We start from the raw sequence: 13,549 nt of genomic DNA on the forward strand, positions 1-13,549 counted from the left end.
CCCCAAATTCATGTTGAGACTAGGTCCATCCTTTGTATTACGTGAGGCAGGAGTCCCATAGGAAAAAAAAAAAAAAAGTTATACTATGTGATTTTGTAATCAAAGTTTGAACTACACATCTCTTGTGGAACAATTTTTATCATTTTTATTGCAGATAGTTTTGTGTCTAATTTCAAGGAATGAATGGAATCCTACAGAAGCTGTAGTTTTATCAAATGAGAGGGGAATGATTTTTTTTAAAAAAAGATTGCTCCCAGTAGTCATAGACTTGTATATAATATTAATGAGCCCCCAAACTGCGACTAACCTAGAATGTCATACAGTTTTCAAACCAAACTGGAAGGAGAACAGATCAAGGGATGTTAAAGATCATCCCGTTCCAACTCCCCTGCCATGGGCAGGGACACCTCCCACCAGACCAGGTTGTCCAAGGCCCCATCCAGCCTGGCCTTGAACACTTTCAGGAATGGGGCATCCACAGCTTCTATGGGCAGCCTGTCCCAGTGCCTCCCCACCCTCAGAGTAAATAATTTATTCCAAATACCTAATACTCTCTTCTGTTAGTTCAAAGCCACTACCCCTTGTCCTATCCCTACAATCTCTGACAGAGTCCCTCCCCAGCTTTCCTGTAGGCCCCCTTTAGATACTGGAAGCCTTCCCCAGAGCCTTCTCTTCTCCAGGCTGAACAACCCCAGCTCCCTCAGCCTGTCTTCGTAGGAGAGGTGCTCCAGCCCTTTGATCATCCCTGTGGCCCTCCTCTGGACTTGCTCTAATAGGTCCATGTCCTTCTTGTGCTGGGGACCCCAGAGCTGAATGCAGTGCTCCAGGTGGGGTCTCACGAGAGCAGAGCAGAGGGGGAGAATTCCCCTCATCACCCTGCCGGCCATGCTTCTTTTGATGCAGGCCAGGATACGGGTGGCTTTCTGGGTTGCAAGTACATATTGCCAGCTCATGTTGAGCTTCTCGGTCAACCAGCTCCCCAGGTCCTTCTCTTCAAGGATGCTTTCAATCCATTCTCACCCAGCCTGTATCTGTGCTTGGGATTGCCCCAACCCAGGTGCAGGACCTTCCACTTGGCCTTGTTAAACTTCTCAGAAGTTCTCAGAAGATGAATGAATTGAGCTAATTCAACCACACAATTGTCTTATCTGAATGTGCATATATGAAAGGATCAACAAAAATTGGAATGTAAATGAATTATTGACCTAGAGACTGGAAATAAGTCTGAACATAATTAGATCTAGTGAAATCATGAGTACTATCATTCATAATCATTCATAAATCATTCATAAAACTAAGTTTGCACCTCCGTTTTTCAAGAAACAGTGAACAGCTAAGGTCATACATAGGAAAATATATTACTATATGCATTTTACAATCACAAAAGCCTACTTTTGCAAGATAATCTGTAGAAAACCAAGCAAATTAAAATATAAGACCACTTAGTACATTTTTAGTTAATTGTGTGTGTACGAGAGTGCATCAAAATAAAAACCAAATAATTATACAGCAAGTATTTACCAGTATAGATTTTTATTTCTTTTCAAAATAAAGGTTTGAGGTTTATATTACTGCAATAGTTTCTTAAAGCAGATGTACACTTTGTTTAGGACTTCTACTAAGTGCTGTTCTTGATTTCTCAAAATGTGTGACAGGATACAAGAAAATACAAAACTGGGTTAGCAAAATACAGTAATGGAGTTTTACAGGGGAGACACACATACTATGTTATTTTAACTAAGTTTATCAGATAAACATGCTGTAACAGCTCTCCACTTAGTAACATGTGTCTATAAACTTAATCTGCAACCTGAACCCCAGGAAAAAATTCACTACTGATCAATCCAAGGCTAGTAGGTGCAAGGAAAAAAAAAATCCATCTCAAGCTGTTTCTCCATTGAAAAAAAATCTTCCCTTTTTCCATAAAGTATTCACTTTCATTTTTAATAGATCACTATATATCATTAAATCACTATATAACTTTCCCATACTATTCAAGATTCACATAAGTTTGCAGCCATAATGTAAGTTATTTTATATGCAAACAATTAAGTGTTTAATAAAAAAAATATTTACTTTATTTATTGCATCTAATGAAAAAACCATTGATGGTTCTTAAAAAAAGTGAAATCACTGTCTGGCTAAGTGCCAAACAACCCCTTCCTCTGGCTTGCTTTTTCAAGAACTGATGAAAAAATCCTGGAGTTCGTTGTGATCTAGACAACCAAAGATGACTAGTCTTATGTGATCAGGATGCACAGTATTTGATTAAACCCATATACTTCACAAACGAGCTGTAAGGATTAAAAAATGTGGTTTGTTATTGTGTCCATTGCCAAAGGACAGCTCACAAGGTTTCCTCCTCGCGTAAAAACTGGAACACAGCTGAGAAGTCTTTCAGGGCATAGCCTTTTGCACACATCATCCTGTAGATCTGATGTGCCTGGGATCCCAAAGGAACAGGCGTCTTTGTGTTGGTGGCAGAAATCTGGGCCAGGCCAAGATCCTGGGAGGAAGGAGGAAAGAGAGGATGATGGCAGAGAGGAAGAAGGGAAGGAAAGAAAAGGAGAAGTCAGGAAAAAAATGACAAGGTTATCAATAGCCACATATGTGTTACAGTTTATTGTGAAGAGCAGTCTACTGCCAACAAATACAATACCCCAGCCTGAAAATTTCAGTCCTGGCAGAAGGGAGCCTTGTTTAATTTTTCCTTTTTCAAAACAGTAAACCAGGGTTATTCAACAGGAAGACACACAAACAAACAAAAGCCCACAGCTCTGCAAGGCAAACAAAAAAAATTGGGACAGAGGGAATTTTAAGATTCTCGATCACTATGCAACCTTGTAGGAACACTCAGTCTTGTTTTCCCCACTTTATTGTATCATCTCCTAAAACAAGATTCCTCTGGCTATTCACTTAAGCATTTCACATCTGTTTTAATGGCATCACTTCCCTGTTTGGGTGAGAGGGCATTTCTTTCTACAAACAGGTTAAAAACAAAGCTGGAGGTATTTTAATAACAACGAAAAAGAAGCCACTTAGATTACATATATTTACTCTAATGTGACCATGCAATTAATATAAAAATGATAGGCATAGGCGACTTTGTGAATATGAATGGTTTGCAGCCTAACCAGAAGGATTTATTAAAGAATACTCTAGGGGACTGTCCTGGTCCTGGGTCTGTTACAACCTGAGATTTTCTTTAATGACTGAAGATAAAGAGATACAGAGAATAATCCAACTGCAATTTTAAACACTAAATTTGGGGCAAAAAAAGAAGGGGAGGTTACAAAGAAGGTGAATTTGAAACCTGTCCTCCAAGAGTACTTGGTCAACTGTATAGCTATAATCTGAAATAAATAGGACAGAATTCAAAGACAAGTATCAGGTATGATGACTAACTACAGCTAGTTAGAAATAATCAGCTTCACGCACGCTGGACAGAAATGACGAGCCAAGCTAGATGTTGTGAATTCTAAGCTGAATCAGACATGAAGCTCACCAAAGAAAGAACAGCTAACAAGGGTCTGGATAGATAAACAGATCTCTTTTCCAAGTATGAAAACATTGCTTGCACACAAGGTCGCCTTTTGCTAGAGATGAGAACTTAATTTGGAGGTCCACATATGAAAAAAGCTGTGGAAGAATTCCAGTGTTACTAGTAAGTGCCTAGATTTGTTGTCCATTCAAGACTGTTTTTTAATAAATTTTGCAGTCTTTTTTTTTCTTTTCTTTTCTTTTTAAAATAACAAATCTTTGATGCAGAAGAACTGAGAGACTGTAGTACTGCTGAGAGCACCTTTGGCTTCTCAAGGATGACTTACAAGACAGGTCTTTACTTTCTGTGCATCTGTATTTGAATTAGCACAAGGAAATTCAAGATCTTACTCCACTCTCTAAATGTCACTTCGATCTGTAAATCGGCTCTATAAAGGTCATTCTGATACAAATCAGAATTATAGTTACTTTTCCTATTACCCTTGAATGACTTCAAGATCTAGGAAAATGGGAAAAACACACGTATCAGATGCCACAGTATCCAAAATATTCTTCATCTGCATCAGGGCAGATCATTCCTTTACGTCCAGCAATAACTGACTATCTAACAAATCTAAGAATAGTTACTTTAGCCTAACTTACAATACGATATTCTATGACACATTCCTAACCTCTCCTAATCCATCGTTGCGAAATCCGTTGCCACGTTGCTCGTTTTATTCAAGACAGCTTAAATCACATCATGCAATAGTAGAATGGCAAAGTCATCCAACTCCAAACTAGTGAAGGTGTTTAGTTTTGGTAGCAGTGAGCTGTTTTTCTCTGAAGGGGCCAGCACAGAAGCAATCCCTGAAAATTCTGAACAGACTGCCAGCACATGTACCATTTTATAAAGCAGGTTTGTTCACTTTTTTAGTGAAACTCAGGCTCCAAGATGGTTGAAACGTTAGACAGCATCTTAATATTTATATAAACAAGGACTCCTGACTCCAAAGTGCACGAAGGTCATGGTTTCATTTCTGTTTAATTTATTTTGTGTTTAAAAAATCATTCTATAAATTATATCTTTGAAGGAAGCAAAATACAAACTATAAGTAAAGCTTATTTTTAACTTCAAGTTGTGAAGTATTTTGCACCTTTTCTCATGAAGTTGGAGATTCCTTGAGTGAACTGGTACAAAATGGCTCTGAAAGAAATTTGCCTTCTGCTGAACTTTTTGGAGAAGTAAAAATCAGAGAGCATAGTTTATGGCTCATTTCATACTCTTTGGAATGATTTAATCTTCCAGATGTCTCACTGTAGCAACTATTCTCTTCTCCTTGTCTCAGCTTGAAACAGGGAAAGAGATTCTCTTTCAGGAAACAGTTGCCAACATATTTTTTAAAAATGCCAAAAAATGCTCATGGTAGAAATACCTGGATCGTTAGGCTTATTTTGCAGTTGACGTAAATGAAACTCTGCTATTCGGAATAAAGTTTGAAGGCAGTCTTGTCATCAGTCAAGAATACCATGATATAAATCTTGCTCTTCTCAAGATTCAAGACATTTAATCAGTAACTATGCTGTGAATATAGTTGCTTTTTGACTCTTTTAAGTGGCAAAAGCATGCTTTGTACTTCCCACAAAAAAGTCCCCAACTCAAATAACCCACAAACTACACGATCTGTCACATACCAGGATGAAAGGGATTGTAGGAAAAGTCTTTCCACAAACTAAGGAGGAGTGTCTTAAAACAGGTCACCACCGCAAAACATAATACCCCAAACATGATCAGCTTTGTCTTGATTCCTTACTCATTCAAGTAATCTTCCATCTATACTGAAAAACATGGCTTTGTTGAAGAAGCATGAGAGGAATTTATTGGCTTTCCTTCTTATTGAGGATTTCAGCCTGAAGAAGGCAATCTTTAGGCTGCCTAACAGGCAGGATGGGCAGGAGAGGCATAGTCAAAAGAGGTCAACAGCGATTAAAAAATCTCTGAGGAACAATCCTCTAAGGTATCAATGACAATTTATAACACAAAGCTGGCAGTTTCAATGGACACAAGCCAAGCTGCTATTACTCCTACAACAGGAAACTTCCTGAGGAGATGAAGGTCCCTCTTAGAAGCAGAAGAAAAGGAAAAAAACACTTTTACATGGAAAGTTAATGGGAGGGAAGAAGGTGCTTCGATCCCATTTATATTATGAGGTTATTCTTGACTAGAGTAACAGATCTGAATCACAAGAGCAGAGTTTACAGTGTGAAGCAGGGTACAATTGGCTCAACATATTCTAAAAATGGCACATGATGGAAACAAGAGCTTTGAGACAGGGCCAAGATCAGATTGCTTATCTCTAATTGATAACCCTGCCAGACTCCAAACAGTAACCTGAAGCATTTTATAAATTAGTAATTTAAATAATGCTTTCTTGTCCCCTAGTTCCAATGACAAGAACATGATGTAAAAACTGCTGTTTTCCAATATTTTAACACATCCTTCAAAGGGATGAAAGCTCCTGGCTGTTAGTGCATAAGTGTAAAATGTTGAAGGCCAACCACTAAGGGATTTTGAGTTGCACAGTATTAGTGAAATTTTTTGGTGCTACCACACACCAAAACACATAGGACCCTTGGACTGACAGAATTTGGCTAATTCCACTGAAGTCAGGTCAAATGCATTAACATAAATAAACTGCAAAACTACAGGAGCAATCATTTTCTATCAGTAGGCAGGCATCACATACAGGAAATTCAGCACTGTGGAGATCTGCATGGCAATACCTGTTTTATAGCCACCTCTGAGAGCAGTGTTTTAGTTTTGAGTGCTTAATCCATTCACACAGTACATGGAAGGGCTGAAAATGGCCAGAATGCCTAACCAGTTGGGAGCACTCACAAACTGGTAACCATGAAACTTGTCCTGTATGAACTCAAATTCCTCCCTCAGAACAGTATTCCCATGAAACCCATCTTCAGAGTGTGAAATGGTTTCCTGCACATATATGCTTACATAATAGATCTCTTCCAGGACTGTTTTTGTAATTTACCTTAGGCAACCATTGTGCTAAAAGCAGAAGCAGTTCAAAAGTCAGAGTCTAACAGCTGTTTCTTCCAACTATGTGTCCTCATTGGTATGATGCACAGCCCTGACCTCCTTGCCTACTTTCCTCTGGCCTTTAAGAGTTTTGCTTTCCTGACCACAGAGTGACTCAGGACAGTGCTTTTCCTAGAACAGCCAAGAGCGTGGCAGTAAGTGTATCCTCCTGGGATGGGACGGCTGTAAATTACAGCTTCCTTGTGCTGAGAAGGACCTAAACCCCAGATCTGTCACTTTGTAGAGAAGTAATTACATTACTAGGTTATTACTTGTAAGAAAGCACTACTTCTTCCACCACCACCACCAATTCGAGAGAGGTCACAGCACGGTGCAAGCACCTGCAGAAAATCATAGTCTGCAGAGGGTTGGGGTTGAAACCTGTCTGCTTTCTCTATTCTACATGGCCTTAAGCAAAAAGACAGACACCTAAGCAGTTGGCTTAGCAAGGAGGGGGTTGCTAGAAGGCATGTCTGGGAGCACAGCTTAAAGTATCTGGAAGAGACTGGGCCAAAAGTCTTGGATGTTTATGCTATTGCTGGCACATAATCAGATCATCAGGATTTTTCCTGAACTTCCTTTCCTGAGCTTAGGCTCCTAAGGTCTAGAGAAGTCATGTGAGAACCACCTAAATGGCTTTCTGAATGCTACTATACACACAAGTCCATCAGGAGTCCCCAGACGAATTAGAACTCAGGCAGACAGTGCATACAGACTCATGGAGTGGCTTTGAAGTAATAGTGGCTAGGAAGAGGCCGGAGGTTAAAGAAAATCCCCCTGCACTATTCATTAATTCAGAGCTACAGTAAAAGGTTGGGTTCCCTTTTGTTTATGCACACACATTTCCCCATAATTGTTACTTTTCACTAAGAACGTTTGCTAGAAGCCCAGAGAAAAGCAACTGTACCTTTACATGCAAGTATTACATACCTTAGCCATGAGTGTTGTTCCAAAGCCGCCTTGATAATTATTAGCAGACGGTACTCCTTCCATCACTCCAGGAACAGGGTTGTATGTATCGCTTGACCAACAGCGACCTGAACTCATATTTAGGATTTTGGCCAGCAGCTTTGGGTCAAGCCCTAATCTGTCAAAGGTCAAGGAAGAGAAGTGTTAATGTCAAAATGCACAAGACATGGGTGACTTGTTTTATATCTTAGGACCCTACCATCATTTCTCTCCTTTTATTATAAGTCATGAAAAATGACACAGTATTGATATTGGGGGTAGGGATGCCGTATCTTAAATTAAAGAGCATCAATCCACCATTTAAGCCGTAGGCTTTCAGAGCTTTTTTCCTTTTGCACTAAGCAAAGCCCCTTCACCTAGCAATTCTGGAAGTGCAAGCAAAATAAAGGTCCTCTCAGAACTGCAGTTAACCTGTATTTCAATTACAAATAAGGCATTCTCTGTGCTGCTAGCTACTAGGTCATCTATCTGTTCGTATCAAAATTATATTCTCTAAAGCTGAACAAAGCAAAGAATTCACAAGTGAGGCAGTGTGAAAATATTTTTACAATATGTTTATACATGCACACTAATGTATTTTCATGCAAGCAAGATGACACCAATGATCCTGATCTAAAAAGAAAAAAAGATACCAAACCTACTAACATTTCTGGAAAAAAAATATTACTACTGTACACATCTGTATGCTCTTTGCTTTGTTATTACTAAATCTTCATTATACACGCTTGCTTCTGAGGCACAGACATATGTTATCTATTCACAAATATACATTATAGTTCTGGGTCAACTGTTGATAAGGTTACTGATCCTGATAAAACAAAGCTTGTCCAAGTAGAAACACCATTTGTTCTATCACAGAGCTGATGGCATAAACCGCTGCTCAGTGTGGACCCTGAAAGTATTTCAACATTACAAACAATTAACCATCTTTGGTATTTGTATTTTTTGGGGTGGGTGGGGGGTGGAATTTGTGTTTATGCTTTGGAATTTGCATTTATGCTGATATAATTTTATACCAAATATAATTTTACACCAAAATAATTTATACGAACAAAGCATTTACCAACAATTATACCTACAATTGCATTTTACACCAATTGTATTTATACCAACATGTATATCAACAATGACCAGTAGCAGTCTATCTGGCCCTGTACAAATGTTCAGCTACAGTCATACAATAAATAAATAAATAAATCAAAGTAACTGTCTCCAGTAACAAACAAAGAGGAGAAAAGGACATTTTAAAATGGATATATTACAACCTACTTCGCCATGGATAAGCAAGCAAGTTAACAATAAACACCTTTTCCACACAGTTCCAGTGGAGCTTTTAACCTACATAGAAGTCAAGACTCTTTATGTTAACTTTTACCACAGAATTTTTGCAGATCTCCAGAGCCATGGGGATCTTAACACGGCTTCCAGGCTCTGTAGTGCTCAAGGTTAATTTCTAGGTGATTAAAGCTCATTACCAATGGAATAGTTGCTAAATTTTATGCCTATTTACTCTGATAGGCATTTAGGGTTTGAAAAATCTGTGTCAAATAGTTGCCAAAGCAATATCACTTTCTGTACTGCAAAGTTACCTGTTTAGCATTATTGCTGTACAGTCTTTTTATGACTTGCTGCACCAGCCCCTGGAATTCAATGGGAAGTCCCCTGCTGGCCTGAATGGGATCACACTTTATTCTCTTATGTTTGAAAACCCTGACTCAAATGAATGCTTTCATTTGCCATTAATCTTTTTAAAAACAAAACAGAACATATTTTCCAGCACCAATATGTCTTCACAGTATTTTAGTTTTACTTATATCTTGCAAAATGCATCAAAATCTTCATCAAGAACCTCTTGGAATAAATGCTCTAATTGTTGTCATCCCCCCCCTCAAAAAAAAAAAACAAACAAAAAAACAAAACAAAACAAAACAAAAGCAACCCCAAACACATTGGGAAAAGACAATGCCTGAGCTTTCAAGTACAAAGAGGTTGATTTTCTGGTCTAAACAAATCTCTTGGCTTGTTTGTCTCCTTATTGTTGTTACACCCAGATGAGTATTTTTAGCAATCTAGCTGCATGCAGAGGCCCGTAATTACAGCTGCAAGTATACTGCAAGACAGAGAGCTTATTATTTCAAGATGCATATAGCCCTCCCAAAGAATGCTCTCCTCACAGTATTCCAGCTACCTCTCTGTAAAAATACACTTAAAAAGATATATATATATATATATATATATATATATGTTAAACAAATACATAAAATATTGTCTGCACTGGATCTGGCATATTTTTGCTCTAGCAAAAGAAAAAGATAGTGTCAGTTTAAATCCCTGCTTCTTCAAACTTCGTTGCTCTTAAAACACCACACAGATTCTCTTCAGGAGACCTGAACCTATTTTTTTCCCTCCTTTGCAGCAAGTGTATCATTAATAAGAGCAAGTTAGAAGTGCTTTGCATTTCATCTTTCTGAGGATTCATCCACTGGTGCATATATAACTGACAGTTAAAATTAGACATATATTAAAATCAGTTACTGAAGAAGTCCTCTGTCTTCCACAGTGCCCAAGGCTTGTAATGGTCTGAAACCAGCTAGAATATACAGTAATTGTCATTCAGTGAGAGTCTATCCTAGAAAGTCATGCTTCAGTGGAGAAGACTGAGTTTCCATTTGAAATCAACAAATTAATCCAAGACAGGTATCTGAAAGGGCAAGTTTAATAGGAAGCAGCTACTGGGCTCTCAACCATGATAAAATGTTATTGCTGTTTCCCTGTAAATTGGCTGGGAACATATGATACTCTCTGCATAAGAGCTCCATTGCTGTTCAGGAGATATACTGCTCAAGCTATCAAAATGATGACAGTCTGCCAGTCCCCATAACAACTTGCCATTGGACGTGGCAAGAGCTTGTGCATGCGCATGTGAATTTACAATTACCAAAATGTTCTTCTCCCTTATAAGCAGAAAAGAAGTCCATGTATTAACTGTACTTGTAATAGAGCACAAAAACAATTCCTTGCCTCAAATTAATGCTTCTTCAATAACATTCGTAATGAACTGAACAGCAGAAACGAAGCAGTGGGCACACATACACACACATGAAAAAGGTGAAAATAGGATCCCTTTGAACCACTGCTCAGAACTCAAGTTTTGCTGAGCTTTGATAAAATAATGTACTGAATTTTTCACACACTCCTCCTCCAAGAGCTCAGTCTGGAAGAGGGATAAAAATCCTAATAGGAATTAAAAAAAAAAAAAAGAAAAAAAAAAAAAAAAGAAAATAAAAGAAAAAAGATAACCTCCTGGTCTCATTTAAGGGTGTAATAACTGAAGTAGCTGAACTCTTGAGTTTCCCATCTTGAGGTGCTTCTGATAAATACCACACAAAGATGCAAATATTAAAGCAGAACCCTATGACCCTTCTACCACAGCTGAAAATTATTTTGCCAGTGGCATGCTAAACAAGATACGTGCCATTAGAAACCTTCACAAAACTTGGCTGTAGCCCCATGCTGAATAGAGCAGAGCTACAGTGTTCTTGGAGGAATTCTGTTTCAAGACATTCTTTCTAAAATTTGCAGTGGAGATGTGCTCAGGGCTATATCCCTCAGACTGCAGCACAGGCTCCTCTCTATGCTGTCGACTCCCTTTTCTGCTCCTTTCTTCCATCTACAGCCCAGGGATGTTCACAGAAACCAGATCTAGAGACTGAAACTATGTTTAGACTTGGCATCAGATGGTGAAATATTTCTACCTTATAGATCTAAAAAAGCAAGCAGGCACAAAATTAATGTGCAGTAAAATTACTTAGGAAAGAGCACTCGGCAGCTTTTGACACAAATCTGAGTGCCACCGTAGTTCCTTCTACTAGAGAAGACTTTCTCTGCTGTTAGAAACCAAGAAGTGATTTTGCAGCAAGGGTACCGCCAAAACCACTTACTGCTGTCCTGGTCCTTTATATGCCAACCATTTTAAACAATCTTGTACTGTCTTGTGTCAGCACATAAAGCCCTTCTCTGCATCTCTAAAGGGACTGCAAGCTGTCTGACAGGCAGCAACTTCCATCTGACCCAAATATAAACTAGGTATCAGCAATAACTCATTTCCAAGCTATATTTTGCTAGTAGTAGACACTGCTACACTGGAACTGAGAGCTTGTTAAGTTACTGACATGGAGATGATCAGCAAAAAGAAAAAGAAAAATAGTCTCTGTCTATGGACAGTATCAATTAATGTTTTTATTTCTTATTTGTGAAGTTCACATATATTCTATATATTGGTTTGACACAGTAATTCATGACAGCATTTTGCAATATATACATTATCCATAGAACTAATAGTAGTAAATAGTAGAATTTTTTTGTTCTGTTCAGTTGTATTAGGATGCTAGAAAGAAGAACATACAAATGAAAATGTAAATTCATTTCCAGAATGCTTGCCACACCTTCAATAACTTTTAATAACAACATTCATAAAGCATCAGGAAAATAATGGGAAAATAAAACCATTTCAGTGGTCAAAACTCAGGCTGTATTTTTTTTTTTTTTAATTAGTTACGGAATCTAAACTAAAGCACTTCCAGTAAAAGTGGACATCTTCATTAGTAAATGATGTTAAAATAAAGTAGAAAAGCAAGTAGAATACAAAAGAACTAACTACATAGCAATATTGCCCATTTTTCTGATAGTTTAATGCAGAATTTTTGTTCACTACTGCCAGTTTTCCTTCCTTCTCACAACATTCAGTTTGCTGAAGCTCAGAAAAAAAATCTACAATTTCAAATATAAATAAAACAATAGCAAATGTAATTTAAACAACTGAAATTAATACAATGAAAATTTAAGCTGAGTGGTTAATGAAAACAATAGAGAAGTGGTTTATTAACAGAATTAATGCCACACTGTTCTGAAGACTTAAGCACAGAATATATATTGATTTCTGAAAGGCCCTATGGTATGACTTTCTAGCTACATCTAGTTCAGTCAGCAATATTTTGAATAACTAATTATCTAAAGTCCCTCAAATTCAAGATTTAAATGATACAGCAGGTAAATATAATGCACGACATGAAGGTATTTTATATTCTGTCTAAAAGTTAAGAACGTGTATAAGCTCCAGTATTTCTATTATGAGGTTTTAAAGTTTGCAGTCCTTTACCATTATTAGGTTAGAATCAGACTTTCTTTACTAGATAAGCATCAAACTAATAAACCAAGCTCCGCTTCTAACTCTCTCCAGACTATGTAGTCAAACCATCCTTTCAGTTTTAGACTTGGAAAAAAATAATCTAATTAATTTATTTAAAAGGGGAAAAAAAAAATAAAAATTACAATTGCAACTGTAACTCGCATGTTAGAAATTTGTAAATACCAGAAATGGTAAGCGCTTATTCTACCTACATGCGGAAGTCATCTCCAGGATTTAATTCACAGCACATTAAAATTAATGCAAGGGTTCCAAATTGCTTCATAAGGCTTTAAATGATTGCCTACATCTTAAACATCATACAGTTTTAGACTAACCGAGATTTTGTTCTTCATATTATTCAGGTTACAATCAGCAGGTTTCTTCTACAATAAGTACAGTTTCTTCTTGATTACCATGATTGTAAGGTAGGAAAGTTAGTATCTTGTCACCTCCGCATTGGATTTTTGGTCAGAAATGCTGAATACAAATTCAGCCAAAATTTTCAATGGAAAACGATAAAATGAAAAATGAAAATAAAAAAAAAAAAATTTGAAGCTACAGTAGCTTCAGGCATCAAGTCATTCTGCACAGGGATTACATGCCCAGAGTATCTGTTCCAAACCTCAATTTTATTTTAAACTATAATAATTCCTACAAACGTAGAGAAAAAAATAATGAAAAATCAGTTGCATATGCTTTATTAAATGAAGCATGACTTAAAACAGAACCTGATGAAAGCTTTACACCATACTGGATTGCAATATTTGTATACAATGCTACTGTTTTTATTATGGGTTGATACAGACGTGCTTCAG

The 13,549-nt window shown here is 37.5% G+C and overlaps 1 protein-coding gene and 1 long non-coding RNA gene across 2 annotated transcripts in view; both read right to left on the minus strand.

Moving 5' to 3' along the window:
* Positions 1–1,514: 1,514 nt before the first annotated feature.
* HIBADH (3-hydroxyisobutyrate dehydrogenase) overlaps positions 1,515–13,549 on the minus strand; it is an 82,533-nt gene continuing 70,498 nt past the window's right edge. The window contains exons 7-8 of the mRNA XM_035318470.1: positions 7,508–7,664; positions 1,515–2,506 (exon numbers count right to left, since the gene is read on the minus strand). Coding sequence (XP_035174361.1) covers positions 2,348–2,506; positions 7,508–7,664 — 316 coding nt within the window. The 3' untranslated portion in view covers positions 1,515–2,347. The remainder of the gene's footprint in view (positions 2,507–7,507; positions 7,665–13,549) is intronic.
* Positions 8,494–11,829, minus strand: LOC118162353. The gene is made up of 2 exons (XR_004748408.1): positions 9,467–11,829; positions 8,494–9,433 (listed from the first exon to the last, which is right to left on the minus strand). It is a non-coding gene; the product is annotated as an uncharacterized LOC118162353 (long non-coding RNA).

Source organism: Oxyura jamaicensis, chromosome 2, assembly GCF_011077185.1.
Source record: "Oxyura jamaicensis isolate SHBP4307 breed ruddy duck chromosome 2, BPBGC_Ojam_1.0, whole genome shotgun sequence".
NCBI classification, from domain to species: domain Eukaryota; kingdom Metazoa; phylum Chordata; class Aves; order Anseriformes; family Anatidae; genus Oxyura; species Oxyura jamaicensis.